Here is a 19,130-nt window from a genome sequence, read left to right as displayed (position 1 = left end):
AAACAAAGATACAGGTAATATGACAGGTGCAGTGATTGCAAATATGTACAGACTGGGTTAAGGGCCCACCAAAGGGAGACTTTGGGACCACCTTTCATGGTGGTAGGAGATATCAGAGGATCCTCTTCATCAGAGGCTGAAAAAAACCCCTGAAAGATGGCTGTTTCCAAATATTTTGCAGCACTACTTTTGAAGACACATGTTCTTTACAATTTATGTATGGAACCCCAAAGAAATTCCAGCTAGAAAACAATATGCCTCCCACAAAGCACTCATTTGCTTACTCTTCTCAGCTACAAAAGCATGCAACCTCTTGTCTTGGCTGCCAGGATGCTCCAAAAGGAATTTATAATGATCCTATCCTTTATTTCAGATAGTCATTTCCCCTTTACATATTTTCTTACTTCCTTTTATCTTTATTTTAGCCAATATAGACTCAAACATCCCGAGCTCAAATCCCAGCTCTGCCACTTACAGCTTACTGACTCTAATTATTTCTTGAATCTTTGTATGCCTCAGTTTTCTCATTTTTAGATGGGGACAATAATAGTACCTGCTTCATAGGGTTGTTGTAAGGACTGAAAGGGTTCTCTGTACAAAGCACTTGGAATAGTGCCTGGCACATGTTAAGGATTATATAACTGTTCATTAAATCAATTTTTAAAGAACTATGCTGTGCGTATATGTACTTTGATTGCAAAGTACATCAAATCCATTTTGGAAGCAGGCAGAGTATAAAAGTCATTTTTATTATGTATTTATTTTGTTTATTTATTTTTTAATGGCTATTTACTTATTTTTGAGAGAGAGAGAGAGAGAGAGAGAGCACAAATGGAGGGGCACAGAGAAAGGGAGACAGAGAATCCCAAGCAGGCTCTGCACTGTCAGCACAGAGCCTGATGTGGGGCTCAAACCCACGAACTATGAGATCATGACCTGAGCTGAAACCAAGAGTTGGATGCTTAACCAACTGAGCCACCCAGGCACCCCTATCTTTATTGTATTTTAAATCACAAAATTATTACCTGTTTTCTCTAACCAATGCAAACAACAGAGAAGTGACCGCAGAATCCCTGTCCCACCCCTATAACAGCATGTGGAAATCACTATAACGTCCCATTTCTCCTACCACTGTAAAATCTAGGCTCCCCACAGTACTGTCTTCTTCTGCTGGCTTCATTTGTTCAGATTTTGTTGGGGTCTTCCTTCTATACTTTATGCAATGCACATAATATATTCAATACATGTTAGAAGAGTCTGCATTTTGTATTTCTTTTTCCATTTTAATATGCCTCTTCCCTTGGCAAATCACAATACTTTCAGAAAGTTTCTACCCCAGGGGCACCTGGGTGGCTCAGTCGATTGGGTGTCCAACTTCAGCTCAGGTCATGATCTCACAGTTCATGGGTTTGAGCCCCACGTCAGGCTCTGTGCTGGCAACTCAGAGCCTGGAGCCTGCTTCGGATTCTGTGTCTCCCTCTCTCTCTCTCTCCCCTCCTCCGCTCATGCTCTGTCTGTCTCCATCTCAAAAATAAATAAACATTTTTTAAAAATAAAAAAAAGAAAATTTATACCCCAAATTCACATGATAGTTGAAAATTTAGCTTTATATTAATTTTAAGTTTATTTATTTATTTTGAGAGATGAGATTAAATATGCAGTGTGACTCAGATGTGCTGGTTGGCTGTACTTCCATCTCCCTGCCAAGCTGAGAGAGTGAAAAGTGGTAGGGAGTGTTAGTTATCCTGGGCCCTCACATGAGAAGGTGCCCTGGAGGAGCGTGTTTTGGAGAGGAGGATTTTACATGATGGCTCTCTTTCTTTCCTCACAGTATATACCTATATCCAAAGCCGGTTCTACAGATCCCCAGAAGTGATTCTAGGCCATCCCTACAACATGGCCATTGATATGTGGAGCCTGGGCTGCATCATGGCTGAGTTGTACACGGGCTACCCTCTGTTTCCTGGGGAGAATGAAGTAGAGCAGCTAGCCTGCATCATGGAGGTGAGGAGGAGGACTGAGGTCCCACAGGGTGGTCAGCTTACACTCTGAAACATGGGGCTGCATCAGACTCGCTGTAGGGCAGTGGCCTGAATACTTACTATTGCTGTTGGATGTTCCCTAAAATATTTTTGGAATTACGTGCCCCTCTGTACATTTTTGAGTTGACACCTAGCATTTTTATCATAAATTTAAATAGTTGCAGAGGATGAAATTTCCAGCATATTGTGAATAGCGACATTTTATTTATTTATTTACCATTAACAATTTTTTTTTAATTCCAGTATAATTACCATACAGCGCTATATTAGTTTCAGGTATACAATGTAGTGATTCAACATATTACTCAGTGTTCACCATGATAAGTGTATTCTTAATCCCCTTCACCTATTTCATCCATTCCCCTTCCCACCTCCCCTCTGGTAGCCATCAATTTATCCTCTATAGTTAAGAGTCTGTTTTTGTTTTTTGTTTTTGTTTTGTTTCTACTTTCTTTGTTAATTTGTTTTGATTTTTAAATTCCAAAAATAAGTGAAATCATATGGTATTAGTCTTTCTCTGATTTATTTCACTTAGCATTATACTCTCTACCTCCATCTATGTTGTTGCAAATGTCAAGATTTCATTCTTTTTATGGCTGAATAATATTCCGTTACACACACACACACACACACACACACACATATATATATATGTATATATCTCACATCTTTATCCATTCATCTATTGATGGACACTTGGGCTGCTTCCATAATTTGGCTGTTGTAAATAATGCTGCAATAATCATCAAAGGGGTGCATGTATCCCTTTGAATTAGTATCTTTGTATTCTTTGGGTAAGTACCCAGTAGTGGAAATACTGGATCTGTGGTAATTCTAATTGTTAATGTTTTGGGGAATCTTCAAACTGTTTTCCACAGTGGTTCCACCAGCTTACATTCCCACCAATAGGGCATGGTGGTTCCTTTTTCTCAACATCCTTGTCCACACCTATTGTTCCTTGAGTTTTTGATTTTAGCCATTCTAACAGGTATGGGTGATATCTCATTGTGGTTTTGATTTGCATTTCCTTGATGATAAGTGATGTTGAGCATCTTTTCATGTGTCTGTTGGCCACCTATAGGTCTTCTTTGTTGAAATGTTTGTTCATGTCTTCTGCCCATTTTTAATTGGATTATTTGGTTTTTGGGTGTTGAGTTGTAAAAATTTTTTATATATTTTTGGATACTAACTCTTTATCAGATATGTCATTTGCAAATATCTTTTTCCATTCAGTACATTATCTTTTAGTTGTTGTAGTTCCAATATTTTATTTTTGCTTTTGTTTTCCTTGCCTCAGGAGACATATCTAGAAAAATGTTGCTATAGCTGATGTCAGAGAAATTATTGCCTGTGCTCTCTTCTAGGATTTTTATGGTTATAGGTCTCCCATTTAGGTCTTTTATCCATTTTGAGTTTATTTTTGTGTATGATGTAAGAAAGTGGTCCAGTCTCATTCTTTTGTATGTTGCTGTCCAGTTTTCCCGATTCCATTTGTTGAAATGACTTTTTCTCATTACATATTCTTTCCTACTTTCTCAAAGACTAATTGATCATATAGTTATGGATTTACCTCTGGGCTTTCTATTTGGTTCTATTGATCCATGTGTCTATGTTTGTGCCTGTACCATACTGTTTTGATTACTACAGTTTTGTAGTATATCTTGAAATCTGGGATTGTGATACCTCCAGGTTCATTCTGCTTTTTCAAGATTGCTTTGGCTCTTCAGGGTCTTCTGTGAGTTCCATACAAATTTTAGGATTATTTGTTCTAATTCTGTGAAAAATGCTGTTGATGTTTTGATAGGAATTACATTCTGTACATTGCTTTGGGTAGTATGGACATTTTAACAATATTTAGTCTCCCAATCCATGAACATGGAATATCTTTTTTGTGTCATCTTCAATTTCTTTCATCAATGTTTTATAGTTTTTAGAGTACAGGCCTTTCACCTCCTTGGTTAAGTTTATTCCTAGGTATTTTATTATTTTTGGTGCAATTGTAATTGCAACTGTTTTATTAATTTCTCTTTCAGCTAGAATAGTGACATTTTAAAATTAAACTGTTATACCAGCCTTTCAAATATGCTCGGAAGAATCTAAAAACCAAAGATGACACCTATCCAAATCTATATATTGTTCAGTCATCAGTCATTCATTATCCTAACTTTCTGGGAAGAATATCTTCCAATAAGAAGGCTTTACTAAGGCTCATTGTATATTATTTATCGTATATTTTTCTTAAAGTCTTCTTGTTATGGAAGATAAAACAGGAGAAAATAACCCTAAAAAATGGAAATTTCACATTTTACTATTATATCAGTAAACAAAGATATTTTGACTGTGAACAAAGATCTATCTAATTTCCCTGTTTGTTTTTTCTGTCTCTGTTCTCTCTCTCTTGCTCTCTCTCTTTCTCTCTCCATGTATATATTTATGTTACTCTATTTAATTATCTGTCTGTCCACCCATCAATCCAAAAATTCTATTTTCTAGATTGCCTCAAAGTTATAGGTACTCAGAGGGATACACACACACCCTTGAGAATTAGTAAACATAGTTTCATTTCATGATTGAAAATAATAAGTATTAAAATAATTTAGGTAATTGGGGCACCTGGATGGCTCAGTCAGTTAAGTGTTCGACTCTTGATTTCGGCTCAAGTCATGATCTCATAGTTTGTGAGTTCGAGCCCTACATTGGTGTCTGTGCTGACAGTGTGGAGCCTGCTTGGGACTCTCTCTCTCTCCCTCTGTCTCTGCCCCTCCCCTGGTCGTTCTCTCTCTCTCTTTCAAAATAAATAAACATTAAAAAATAATTTAGGTAATAATAACTATAAATGATATCTATGGTAGAATGAACGCTGGCCTGGGAATCAGTAAACCTGGAGTCTAGTCCTGGATCTTTCTCTTGGGCAAGTTACTTCCCCCTTCTGGACCTCTGTAAAATGAGACAATCAGAGTACTTGGCTTCTAAGGTTGATGATGGATGATTTAATGAAGATCCCTGAACCAATCTCCCTATAGGCTTCAGTGGGTAAAGGTGAACAAGTACATTTACACTTTTCTTTTCAAGAAGATATTTTGTCAAATAGTAGACTGATGCCCATCTGGTGATTTCCACCTCCTTTTCTCCTCCTCCCTTCCCAGGGAGGTCATTTCTTAATTCAAGGGTGGCTAGCATGTACACTGGTTTATTTATTCTGACAATGAGATCTGGCTGCCATCTAGAGTGGCCTACCTCTAGTTGGTGCTAATGCTTATTTAGAATAACATGGCTAATATTGATCCTCAGGATACTGAAACAGCCCTAAATTAGGAGTCAGAAGACCCATGCTCTGGGCCTTTTTGCCACTGACTTGAGGTTATCACTTAATATCCTCGGGTCCTTGTCTGTAGAAGCAAAGTTTGGCCAAAGTCCCACCAGCTCTAATGTGTGAGTCCACAAGAGTGAACCCACTGCATTGTATTTGTTGAAGGTGCTGGGCCTGCCGCCAACCCACTTCATTCAGACAGCCTCCAGGAGACAGACATTTTTTGGTAAGTCCCCAGGTCTAAATCTCTTTCTCCCATTGTGATGATGAGCTTTTACAGACCTTGAAGATATCTTCCATACTCTAAACCCCATTTAGTTCTCTTCCCATGGCTCCATCCCAAAGGGCAAGCTGTGATTGGGAGTTTCTGTTAGAAAAGTAAAAAGATGCTGAGAAGTGGTACCAGAAAGCATGATGGAGATAGGATGGGGCAGTCACATTGCAAAGGAGATCTTGGCATAAAAATAGCCAGGTTCCTGTTCAGAAAATCTATCAGCAGATCTTGAAAACTTGAAATATTATAATTATGTCATCTCCTGTAAATTCTCCTTATGTCTGCAAGCAGTTTCCCCTTTCACACTATGTACTGTTCAGGGAAATCAAAGAGCAGAAGCTTCTTTTCCAGAAGAGTGGGAAATTTCTTTGTTATATAAATAATGGAGCATTTCTTTCCTGCTGAAATTCTCTTAAATCCCCATATCTTTACTATGGCAGGATCATTGAGACTTGGCTATGAAATGGGTAAATAAAGGTTGTCAGAACAGTTTGGCTGTGGGTATGTTGTGGCTTGCCAGTTATGTGGAGGACATCTGCCTAATTGTTGGAATTAAGCCTCATCAATGGCCCCATGCTGTTTCCAGGCTCTGGATTTTCTGACCTTCTGCCTTTCTATTTGATTGGTGCTGTACAATGTGGACAGGTAGATCAATGATCTACCTCAGGTCCAACTGAGGCAGGGTTTCCAGGGCACTATGCACCACAAAGATGAACTCAATCCCATATCTAAAATCCTTTTACAGAATCACAAGAATCTAAGGGATTCTTATGAAAAAAAAAAAAAAAAAGAAAACCATAGTGAAATGGAAGTTCAGCCACATGGAGCGAAGCCAGATGTGAGGGAAAAGGGACTCCACAATTAGGGGCTCTGCGCCATCTGGAATGACATTTCTGACCAGCCATTCTTGTCAGGTCAATTTACAGGCTTATATTGGCTGTGGAATCTCCATCACTCTTAGCCATCTCACATCTTATTTCCACCCAAGAGGGCCCCTCAAAAATTTGGGGGGAAATCCTCTACTTTCTTTAACTTGCCCCATCAACAAAAGAGTTAAAGATACCATAATGGGGGATCCTTCTGGACTAAAATGTTTTAGTCATGTTAGTGATAAGTCAGTATACACTGGTTCAATCATGTGGGGGGTTAAAATGTAGTCTCCATCTGCACAATTTGGTAAAAAACCACTGCCACAGCTACAGGCTCCCTGGCCCCTTTTCCAGGACTCATTGGACTCTATGATCCAGAAACTAAAATTTTAAGGCCTGGCAAGCAGACCTCATGATCTTGTTTCAGTGCCAAAGATGTCATCCTTTCTGATTGGTCAGTCCCATGCCATTCCAATGGTTAAATCTTTGAGATTTCACCTTGTAGTCAGAGCTTTGAAGACCTTCCCTTTGGGCATGATCAGTGTCCTGGTTGCTTTAGAACAGTGCCCATGCACTAACACTTCTTCTAGAGCAGTCTGATGGCTAGGTAGGAAGATCTGGCTGGCTTGTTTGTATAACTTATACATAGAGCAATGGAATTGGTCTTTTAACCCCAAATATATTTTTCCTATCCACCATCTTTAATTCAGCCTTTTGGATTTCAAAGGATTTAGGGGAAGAAAAGTAGGGATATTGGTGTTCTCTGTGGCTAGATAAGACATTGTGGGAAGGCTCACGTCTTAAGCCCATAACACTGAAGTCAAAATTATAGTGGGGGGCACTAAAAGGAAAGTAATATAAGGCATGGTAAGAGGGTCTGGTTCATAGAGTACTGATTTTTACCATCAGCATTGAGGCTTTAAAATAATGATGTGTTTTTGGTGGCAACATCCACATATCTTCACTTCCTGCATAAGAAAGGGCTTTATTGGGAGCTGCATCCTCTTCAGTGTTTCCCAAACTTTATCTGATTATAAGAATCAGAGCTGGGGAGGAGAGCCTGGGTGGCTCAGTCCATTGAGCATCTGACTCTTGATTTCTGCTCAGATCATGATCTCATGGTTCATGAGATTGAGCCCCACATGGGGCACTGTGCTGACAGCATGGGGTCTGCTTGGGATTCTCTCTTCCCTCTCTCTGTGTGTCCCCTTACACCCTAAAAATAAACTTAAAAAAGAAAAGAATCAGTTAGGAACTTGGCAAAATGCTAATTCCCATTATCTTCCTATATAACCTATGATATAGCAGATTTGAGGTGGAACTCAAGAGTCAGTTTCTAACAGCTCTTTGTGATTCTTATGATAAGGTAAGTTGGAGAAACAATATGTTCACCTCAATTCTTGGCTCTCCCTTGCCCATATTTGGGCTGCCAAAAGCTCCTCAAACCCCAGCAACCTGTAGTTTATATGTTTGATTAGCAGAAAGTGATGTTGCCTCAAGGGTAGTAAGCTACTTAGATGCTCTAGGCTGCAAAAAGGAGATGGAGATAATAATTAAATATTGGGGAGTGTCAGAGCAATGAGAAAAACTTGAACAAGAAAAACAATTACATACTGACAACTTCATGAGCTGTTATTTTTATAAGCCTGTGAGCCTGATTCTTCGGTCATTTGTAAAAAGAGAAATATAAGATCAAATGGGAGTACTAGTGCCGCAGTAAAAAGGGAAATGGGGTTTGAACAAAGGAAATGGGGTTTATATGAGTTCACAAGACCTATATACCCTGTGCAATGTCCCCAATTTATTTTTATGTCTGTAGATACACATGCCCACGTATGTGTATATACACATTTGTGGTTTCTTCTAGGAATTCAGTATGAGCATATGTTCTTTTTGAGGACCCACAAATTGTATTGATTACAAAAGTAATAGAAGGGCTTCACTATACACCTTCCAGAATGCCCATCATGTGAACCCCACTGAGTTTTTGTGAGAATTCAGTTTAGTATGCAAAGTGTATGTATCTGTTCATGTCCATCCTTATGCAGATTTACAAGGTATGAGCAAAAGTGGTCTTTTCTGAACATGCACACCAGAGTAAAGATATCCAGATGAGTGACCTCACTTTCAAAGCACTGCACAGAGCATTTTAGAGAAACCTCTGGAGATGTTTTCAGGGCTTCTTTTCAGGCATGACAAATACCTTTGGTAAGGGTTTTAATCAGTGAAAAATGACTGAAGAAAAGTGACTTCCAGACTGTGTCTTAAGCAACAAACCAAGTTTGGTGATTCCAATTTATGGACAAAATTTTGATGTGACTATAGAAAGTAATGAGATTTATTTGCTTGTGTGGCTTGTAAATGAGTTCTGAAAGCAGATGATTCTCCTACAATAACTTTCTTGTTATACTTTAGGCATATCCCAAATTCTCATTTTATTGGGCTAGTGAGAAAGGAGAGAGGGCATAGAAAATCCAAGAATAGACAACATCTTTTTCTGTTCAGAGCTGATGTTTTTGTCACTTTAGATTTATTATTATTATATTATCATTATCATTATTATTTTACCTTGGTTAATGTTAAACCATTTAAGTCATTTGATTTGGGGAGGAGGGGGCGGGAAGGAGGCTCAGAACATACTGGATAGTAGGGAGTATTGTTTGTAAAGGTTAATTGCATTCACTGGATAATCTACATGTGGTTCTTTCCATCTGACTGAGACTGAGGGCATGTTCGTGTGTATGGGAGGGGTATGGTATAGGACTGAGATAGAGCTGCAAAGACCATTCCAAGAAGCAGCATGGTTGAGTAAAAAGCTGTGATGTGACCAATGGATATTAACACCTGGAACTAAACACAGAATGTTGTATCTCCAAAGATTCCAAAGGTTTTCCTAAAAATATGACCAACAACAGGGGGAGAAAAAGATACCCAGATTCCAAGGATCTCACGATGGTGCTGAAAACCTACGATGCCAGCTTCTTGGACTTTCTCAGAAGATGTTTGGTGTGAGTTTGTCATGGTGTCTTTGCCTCTAGGTGTCCTCTTAAACACTGTACTTTCCCACTCATTTGCTGGTGAAAGTCTGGGACTGGGACACAGTTATAAAAATAATAATAAATACTGACCATAGAGCTTGAAGTCTATATAATGCTTTCCCTCATCAGACTGCTCTCTTCCCTTCCTGTGTGATTAGCAAGTAGATGATTTGCTTAATTTTGAGATGTGGAGTCTGAGCTCAAACAGTGACTTGTCCTGGATTACAGTGTGTGGGTAGAACTTGCCTTCTTGGCCTCAAACTGCCAGACAGCAAGGTGAAGGCAGGTTCTGAATAGCTTTTGCTTCATGAACTGAAGTCAACTTCCTCTATGTTGTAACTGTTTACATACATACCCAGTGTATGTCTCTGGTTCCCTCCCTATTTCCCTAGGAAATAAAGCCTAAATCCTCTTTGTATTAAGGAATTAGGCAAGGGGTTATCTATAAACCATTTATTTTGTACAGCTTTTACAAACCTATATGCTTATTTTGACTCTGAGAAATTAGGTTCTGTACTTCAGTCAAGTCACAGTGAAAAAAAGACCAGTAAAAAAAGCACTCAGAGCAGTGCCTAATTTAGAAGGTGTTTAGAACATGTTAGCTCTTGTCATTATTTTAAAAGAGGTTTTGCAAGTGTGTTTCCACTGAATGGCAAATAGATTAGCTGCATGATATTTGATAAGTCATTGTCTCTCTGTGGGCTTCAGTTTCCTTTTCTGTATAATACGGGTGTTCCTAAGGTGCCTTCTAGTTATATCAGTCCTATAAGTGTTTAGCATTTTTAGAGACCATAGGTCTATGGCCTCTCATTCTTCCAGTGGGATGGAGTAGTTTTAGCAAAATACTCTTCTGGCATTTGTGCACTAGCTCAGCGGATAAGCCGTCAAGTACTTCTGAAGGTTGAGGGTCATGCTACTCATCTGTAGAATGGAGATAGAGAAGGATCCTGTACTCCATCATTATCTCCATGTCACCACCCACCGCCAGCTTCTTGCTGAGGCTATAAAATGAATGTGCTTTAACAAATGACAAAAACTCACTACTGAGACTGAGGTGAATTATCCATAAACCCCAGCCATCCAGAACACAGCTCAGAACCAAGAAAGAAATTATTTTCTTTTTTAGAGCAAAGGGCTGGCTGTTCACAGCTTGCAAGGAGCAGTCACGCTAATGGGCCCATTATCTGATCATTCCTTTTTCTTTCCCTTCTTCTTCTTCTTCTTCTTTTTACTAATTAGCAAATTTTTGGAATGAGAGACTAGAAGTTTTGAGTCAAATTTAAGAGAGGTAAATGTAAAGTCCTGTGGGGAGTTGTAGCTTAACAGCAGTTCATTTGAAAAAGAACTGGGAGATTGAGTTGTTTATGAGCGTGATAAGTCTACAATATTAATGCCATCTACCTGCAGTTAAAAGCTATCCCCAGCGTGGTGGACACCAGTAAGACAATAGGTGGAATTTCCTATGCAGGAAGGTGGCAACCATATCATATGAGCAACACTTAGTAGCAATGTAAATGTTTTCGGATAGTTGGAGGATTGTAACATAAAATACAGGTGGGTTGTCCCATTCTCTATACAGTGGCCCCCCCTTACCCACGGTTTCACTTTCCATGGTTTCAGTTACTCACAGTCAACCGTGGTCCAGAAGCAGATGATCCTCCTTCTGACATCTCGTCAGAAGGTCATTGGTAGCCTAGCACTACATCACACTGCCTGTGTCATTCACCTCACTTCATCCCATCACATATGCATTTTATCATCTCACATCATAAGAAGGGTGAGTAAGACACTAGAAGATGTTTTGAGAGGAAGAGACCACATTCACATAATTTTTCTTATAGTATATTATTATACTTATTCTATTTTATTATTAGTTATTGTTGTGAATCTCTTACTGTGCCTAATTTATAAATTTTTATCATAGGTATGTGTATAGGAAAACACATAGTATATACAGATGTTTGTGCTGTCCAGTTTCACGCATCCACTGGGGGTGGAATGTATTACCCCATGGAGAAGGGGGGGACTACTGTAATGTTAGTAGGTAGAATTAGAACCTGGGTCTTTTATTAGTGTGCAAGTTCCTGGGAAGTGTAAATTTAGGCTCAATTAAAATGAAGAATTTTTAAAGAATTAGTTTTATCAATACTGGAATAGCTAATTATGTGAGTAAGTGCCTTGTCACTAAAAATACTCAAGAATAGCAAGATGAACCCATAACCAGCAAAGAAATTGAATCAGTTATCAAAAATCTCCCAACAGATAAGAGTCCAGGACCAGATGGCTTCCCAGGGGAGTTCTACCAGACATTTAAAGCAGAGATAATACCTATCCTTCTCAAGCTATTCCAAACAATAGAAAGGGAAGGAAAACATCCAGACTCATTGTATGAAGGCAGTATTATTTTGATCCCTAAACCAGACAAAGACCCAGTAAAAAAAGAGAACTACAGGCCAATATCCTTGATGAATATGGATGCAAAAATTCTCAATAAGATACTAGCAAATCGAATTCAACAGCATATAAAAAGAATTATTCACCATGATCAAGTGGGATTCATTCCTGGGATGCAGGGCTGGTTCAACATTCACAAATCAATCAACGTGATACATCACATTAATAAAAGAAAAGATAAGAACCATATGATCCTGTCAATTGATGCAGAAAAAGCATTTGACAAAATTCAGCATCCTTTCTTAATAAAAACCTTGAGAAAGTTGGGATAGAAGGAACATACTTAAACATCACAAAAACCATTTATGAAAAGCCCACAGCTAACATCATCCTCAATGGTGAAAAACTGAGAGCTTTTTCCCTGAGATCAGGAACACGACAGGGATGTCCACTCTCATCGCTGTTGTTTAACATAGTGTTGGAAGTTCTAGCATCAGCAATCAGACAACAAAAGGAAATCAAAGGCATCAAAACTGGCAAAGATGAAGTCAAGCTTTCACTTTTTGCAGATGACATGATATTATACATGGAAAATCCAATAGACTCCACCAAGTCTGCTAGAACTGATACATGAATTCAGCAAAGTTGCAGGGTACAAAATCAATGTACAGAAATCAGTTGAATTCTTATACACTAATAATGAAGAAACAGAAAGACAAATAAAGAAACTGATCCCATTCACAATTGCATCAAGAGCATAAAATACCTAGGAATAAATCTAACCAAAAATGTAAAATCTGTATGCTGAAAACTATAGAAAGCTTATGAAGGACATTGAAGATGTAAAGAAGTGGAAAAAACATCCCGTGCTCATGGGTTGGAAGAATAAATATTGTTAAAATGTCAATACTACCCAAAGCTATCTACACATTCAATGCAATCCCAATCAAAATTGCACCAGCATTCTTCTCGAAACTAGAACAAGCAATCCTAAAATTCACATGGAACCACAAAAGGCCCCAAATAGCCAAAGTAATTTTGAAGAAGAAGGCCAAAGCAGGAGGCATCACAATCCCAGACTTTAGCCTCTACTACGAAGCTGTCATCATCAAGACAGCATGTTATTGGCACAAAAACAGACACATAGACCAATGGAATAGAATAGAAACCCCAGAACTAGACCCACAAAAGTATGGCCAACTAATCTTTGACAAATCAGGAAAGAATATCCAATGGGAAAAAGACAGTCTCTTTAACAAATGGTGCTGGGAAAACTGGACAGCAACATGCAGAAGAATGAAACTAGACCACTTTCTTATACCATGCACAAAAATAAACTCAAAATGGATAAAGGACCTGAATGTGAGACGAAACCATCAAAACCCTAGAGGAGAAAGCAGGAAAAGACCTCTCTGACTTCAGCCACAGCAATTTCTTACTTGACACATCCCCAAAGGCAAGGGAATTAAAAGCAAAAATGAACTATTGGGACCTCATGAAGATAAAAAGCTTCTGCACTGCAAAGGAAACAATCAACAAAACTAAAAGGCAACCAACGGAATGGGAAAAGATATTTGCAAATGACATATTGGACAAAGGGCTAGTATCCAAAATCTATAAAGAGCTCATCAAACTCCACACCTGAGAAACAAATAATCCAGTGAAGAAATGGGCAGAAAACATGAATAGACACTTCTCTAAAGAAGGCATCCAGATGGCCAACAGGCTCATGAAAAGATGCTCAACGTCACTCCTCATCAGGGAAATACAAATCAAAACCACACTCAGATATCACCTCACGCCAGTCAGAGTGGCCAGAATGAACAAATCAGGAGACTAGATGCTGGAGAGGATGTGGAGAAATGGGAACCCTTTTGCACTGTTGGTGGGAATGCAAACTGGTGCAGCCACTCTGGAAAACAGTGTGGAGGTTCCTCAAAAAATTAAAAATAGACCTACCCTATGACCCAGCAATAGCACTGCTAGGAATTTACCCAAGGGACACAGGAGTACTGATGCATAGGGGCATTTGTACCCCAATGTTTATAGCAGCACTCTCAACAATAGCCAAATTATGGAAAGAGCCTAAATGTCCATCAACTGATGAATGGATAAAGAAATTGTGGTTTATGTACACAATGGAGTACTACATAGCAATGAGAAAGAATGAAATATGGCCCTTTGTAACAACGTGGATGGAACTGGAGAGTGTGATGCTAAGTGAAATAAGCCATACAGAGAAAGACAGATACCATATGTGTTCACTCTTATGTGGATCCTGAGAAACTTAACAGAAACCCATGGGGGAGGGGAAGGAAAAAAAAAGAGGTTAGAGTGGGAGAGAGCCAAAGTATGAGAGACTCTAAAATCTGAGAATAAACTGAGGGTTGATGGAGGGTGGGAGGGAGGGGAGGGTAGGTGAGGGCATTGAAGATGGCATCTTTTGGGATGAGCGCTGGGTGTTGTATGGAAACCAATTTGACAATAAATTTCATATATTTAAAAAAATAAAGACAAGAATATTATAGCTAAAAAAAAAGAATAGCAAGATGATTCTGTGTTGAAGTTTCTGTCAGATGCCTTGTCACTGCATTGGAGGTTTGACTAGATTATACCCAAATCTCCTTATAAGCTTAATATTCTAGCATTCTATAATGTTCTGTGTGATATAATTGAAGTCCCAAGTTTTGGGAATTGAAATTAACCATGTCTTTGTTTTGATCTTGGTTTACTGAACCCTAAATCCCAAGTGGTTAAGATTTTCTATAATATAATATTTCTTTTGAGGGAATTTCCAGGAACTCTGGAAGATTTGGGCTCTCATATGTTCCCTGGTTTGTCATGCAAATTTCCTAAAAAGATTATTTTCATAGTTTCCAGGTACTTTATATGTTGTTATCTTTGATATCTTTGATATCTATGATATCTTTGAAGTATAACGCAGCTTAGATTGGTTAAGAATGAACTATTTTTATTATACCTTATTGAGGTCGTCAGGGTCTTTTTAAATGTTTTCAACATTAGAAAGGGAAGCAAAACAATAACCCATGCTGGGCTTTGTTGGTGTATAGATGGGAACCTTCTCTTCGCATGACCCCTGACCAGGCCCTCAAGCATGCTTGGATCCATGAGCCACGGAATTTCAAACCACGGTCCAGGCCCCAGACCCTGAGGAAACCCAGTCTCTGTTTCCCCTCTGAGGCTTGGAAGGAAAAGGTTCAAGGGCATCATCCCTTGGGCAAAAAAGGTACAGTCAGTCCTCTTCCTATAGTCCAGGGATTGGGTACCTCTGGAGGATTGTATGTCAATTTCTCTGACCTCCACCTTGGATAATTGTTCTGACTACATCACCAGGAGCCTGCCATTTCTCACTTTTGAGTATAACCTCTTTCAGGAGTCTTGCTTCTAGCTGGATTTGCCCCCTTTTTTGCCCTGTTATCATTAGGATTTTCCATTTTTCTCTGTCTTCAATTCTTTTCTTGTCCTTTCCTTTTCTTTCACTGTGTCCTCCTCTGGCTTGCCTATAATTAGCTTTTGAATTTTTATCAGACTGATTATGGCATTAGGCAGATATCTTTTATATGCAATATAGCCTCATGGTTATGTACATCATCCCTGGGGTCAGGTTGCCTGGGATTAATTCTGGTTCTACCATTTACCAGGTGTAGGCCCTTGGGCAATTTAGTTAACTTCCCTGTGTCTCAGTTTCTTCATTTATGAGAATGAGAATAATGCCTATTCTCTATGGTTGTGAAAAGGCTCAAAGAAATTAATAAATGTAAAGTGCTTAGAATAATGCCTGACACAGAGAATGCTCTTTACAAATGAATTGTTTTTGTATCATTACTACCAGGATTTTCCCAAAGTGATTTATGGTCTAATAGAATATAATTCACATTTGAACACTTGTTCCTTCTGTCTTCTCTCTCCTTTGGCAGAGGTGACCATCAAAGAAGAGACCATAGACAAAATAAAAGGTGGCACCACTAAGCAGGTTCAGAATTCAGGTGATCAGCAGGGCATTCTCCAGCACACATCTGAAGTTGTCCAGTTGCCTCAGCTAACAGAAGCTTCCAGAAAGCCAGAGGCAGTTGTTGGACCAGAGGAGTCCAAAACCTCCCCAGGGCATCGAAGTAAAAACTCCTCATCCAAAAACATGAATATTTTACCACCTATTGTATGACCTTTGCTGAAGGTGTGTCCTGTTCCTTTCCACCAAGGATTTTTATTAGAGACAGCACTTATATTGTACAATATTACAGAGATTGTTGTTTTTTAATGCATAAAGGTTTTTTTTTTAAAAAAAAAAAAACTATTCATATGGCTAGTTAAGCATGATTCCTATTATGAGAGATGGGGGAGAATGTCCTTGCACCTACACTCCCTTCTTATGCCCTCAGATAAAACAATGTATGTGTGGGGTGGGGGTGGGGGGGGGAGGGGTAAGTATTCAATGGTATAGTATCACTAATAGAACTCTAAATAAAAGAATTTTTTTTCTTTTCCCCACAAGACAGCTAACCTGTTAGGACTCTTATTTGAAAATGAAAATGAAAAACTAGTTTGAATTCAGCTATTAACTAGTTTAAGCAACAAAGGACATCTATTGGCTTATGTAATTGGGGAATCAGGAGGTGTAAGTAAGTGTAGTTTCAGGCACAGCAGAATCTAAAAGTTCAGACAAGGTCATAGGGCTCAGACTCCCTCATCGACAAGCTCTGCCAAGATGTTAAAGTAACCACCGTTATCCAGTAAAAAGATGCAGTGCTGGCAGGAAAATCTCAGAAATTATTGGATTTGAACCAAGCACTATGTCTGAGATATTGGGATCCTGTGGTTGGCCAGCCTGGGTCACAAGCCTATACTGTGATGGTGGTAGCACCATGACTGATGCCTCTCTTGGACTGTGGAGTAGGGGACAGAATATTTCCCAAAGGAAGGGAAGTTGAGTAAATAACAGGATATGTTCATTCATCCAGCATCCTCAAAATCTAATCAGGTTCTTTTGGTTTACTAGTCCTTATCTACATGAATACATAATCTCTATATAATTGTGATTATAGAACAGATACAATTTTACAAGAAACTTCTTAAGATCATAACCTCATAAACAACATAGAAAATATACCTGACTTTATAGTTTTCCTTTTAATCACTGTGTCATATTCCATGAAGGGAGACACCTTTTACCCAGGAAAGGTGAAACAGAATGAGAATAGCAGAGGGTCAAAAGGAAATAGGAAAGATAAATATTCCAGGGGTTGACAGAATTGAGTAGAGCCCCCAAGAGATGGAATTAATACAGAAATTAGGAACCAAAGGAGAAAGTTTCTAGCAAGATCAAAAATATAAAATTTCACAGAAAGTTGAGGGTAAGAACAGAAAATGCCTTAGGTGGGAGAAATGTCCTAACAGGTGACTTGTCCCAGGTCCTATAGCCAGAAAAGTATAGACATGGCAATAGAACTCAGGTCTTCTGGACCTTTTTTGACACCAACTATGAATAAAATTGAGGAAGACCATTGTTCTACAGAGATAGGAGAAGAAGCCAAGTCCTCCATATCATAATGAGAATGATTCAGGTTGAATAGAAGATACTTTATGATTTGCATGATTATAAAGGCTAAATAGTCTTATTCTTAGGGAACATTTTAAGGCCAGAGATCTGCAAGTTGTAGCACAGACAGGATACATAGAAACACCTTAGCAGGCCTCTCAGTCCAGCACTATTTTTCTTCTTGTTATCCATCTGATTATTTTTTAATTCCTGAAATTTCTTGACCTTATTGTCGATTGGATCCCAAGGAAACCAAACACCTGGAGTCCTTCCATTGTAATTTTTTTAATTTTGTGTCCTTGCTTGCATGGACGGGAAAATCTGCAAAATCCAGTGACTAGCATAAGATGACGTGTCTTTGATGTGAGTGGTATGATAGGGCTCTGTAAGGATATGGAGAGGAGAGCTGTGGAAGTAAGAAGGGATGGGGAGAAGGGAAAGCAGTGGGTGGGCGCCGATCACAGGTTCACCATCAGCCAGTCCAGCAGCTGCAGCCGTGTAACATTTCCCACCGCCTCGTCCAGCTGTCGCTCCTTCTCGTAGCGCAGCACCGACTGCAGGACCTCACCTACACTACATCCTTTGTCCACAGCAGCAGCCGAGAGCTGAAGTAGCTGTGGAAAGGAAAGAAAGCAGTAGTGTAAGGACAGAGCATCCCAGGGCAGACCAGAAAGGGCCTGACAAGGCTAGAACAAAGAGGCTGGGCAGAACTTGGAAAACTTCGGAAGAAGGGGCTCCAATTAGATGCTGAGAAGACTTCCATAATTGGAAAGAAGAGATGTTAGCATCCACCTGTACATCATATGGAAAGTACGATCTCCCACCAAGACTAAATCTTGCTTCCTCCAGTAGGTATTTGGTCAAGAGTGATCTTGTTTTCTAAGACTTTTAAAGTTCTTAAGCTCACTGTAATATCATAAAACAGTCTTCCACCATTGTCCTAAGACCGACAAGGGCAGGGGTGAAATAACCAGAGGACAGACGGACATGTTGCTTTCCATGCCCCACAGAACAGAGAGCCTAGAATGCTAGAGCACAAGAGCAACTCAGAGATCCATTCAACCCTCATGAAGACATGGCTCAGAGAGGTGGTGAGACTTGTCAGTAATACAGTGCTAGAAATTAGCAGAAGCAACATGCATATCCAGATCTCTGAACCCCCTGTTCCTCTCTCTTTCCAAGCTCGAAATGAGAAAAATTAGCCAAAGCAATAATTCTGACCATATGAACACAGTACATCACCATTCATCTAAAGTAACCAGAGTTTTGGGCACCTGGGTGGCTCAGTTGGTTAAGCGTCTGACTCTTGGTTTCGGTTCAGGTCATGATCTCACACAGCTTCTTCATGGGTTCGAGCCCTGAATTGGGTTCTGTGCTGGGAGGGTGGTGCTTGCTTGGGATTCTCTCTCTGCCCCTCCCCCACTTGCACTGTTTCTGTCAAATAAAAACAACCAGATTTTTATTTTGTGTATTCTGCATCTGACTCTCTGAGAAAGAGTTAAAAGGAAAATAAATAGGCCAAGTATCAGGAGCTTTTCCAAAGGGGGAAATTTCCATTAGAGAGAATAAAGTAACATATGGATATTCTTAAAACAAATGGAAGGACCAAGTCAACAAAGAGAAGATATAATTTTAGAACTAAAAAC

At 39.2% G+C, this 19,130-nt stretch overlaps 2 protein-coding genes across 9 annotated transcripts in view; one reads left to right on the top strand and one right to left on the bottom strand.

Moving 5' to 3' along the window:
• The window catches only part of DYRK4 (dual specificity tyrosine phosphorylation regulated kinase 4), a 45,782-nt gene extending 29,596 nt beyond the window's left edge, over positions 1–16,186 (top strand). For 3 of the 4 annotated variants that reach the window (XM_019464797.2, XM_019464794.2, XM_019464798.2), the window contains 5 exons: positions 1,832–2,004; positions 5,518–5,578; positions 9,374–9,503; positions 14,999–15,174; positions 15,866–16,186. In XM_019464797.2, coding sequence (XP_019320342.1) covers positions 1,832–2,004; positions 5,518–5,578; positions 9,374–9,503; positions 14,999–15,174; positions 15,866–16,110 — 785 coding nt within the window. In that variant the 3' untranslated portion in view covers positions 16,111–16,186. Of the gene's footprint in view, positions 1–1,831; positions 2,005–5,517; positions 5,579–9,373; positions 9,504–11,153; positions 11,311–14,998; positions 15,175–15,865 lie in introns of those variants that run through there. The other variant, XM_019464799.2, reaches the window with a different exon arrangement.
• A 1,564-nt stretch (positions 16,187–17,750) lies between these two features.
• AKAP3 (A-kinase anchoring protein 3) overlaps positions 17,751–19,130 on the bottom strand; it is a 48,495-nt gene continuing 47,115 nt past the window's right edge. For all 5 annotated transcript variants that reach the window (XM_019464790.2, XM_019464789.2, XM_019464793.2 and 2 more), the window contains one exon: positions 17,751–18,098. In XM_019464790.2, the coding sequence (XP_019320335.2) occupies positions 17,943–18,098 (156 nt within the window). In that variant the 3' untranslated portion in view covers positions 17,751–17,942. The remainder of the gene's footprint in view (positions 18,099–19,130) is intronic.

The sequence above is a fragment of the Panthera pardus genome, unplaced genomic scaffold (genome assembly GCF_024362965.1).
Source record: "Panthera pardus isolate Hobbes unplaced genomic scaffold, ASM2436296v1 HiC_scaffold_6, whole genome shotgun sequence".
Lineage (NCBI taxonomy): Eukaryota > Metazoa > Chordata > Mammalia > Carnivora > Felidae > Panthera > Panthera pardus.
Note: the sequence above shows the minus strand (reverse complement) of the source record. Positions and strands in the feature narration are given on the sequence as shown.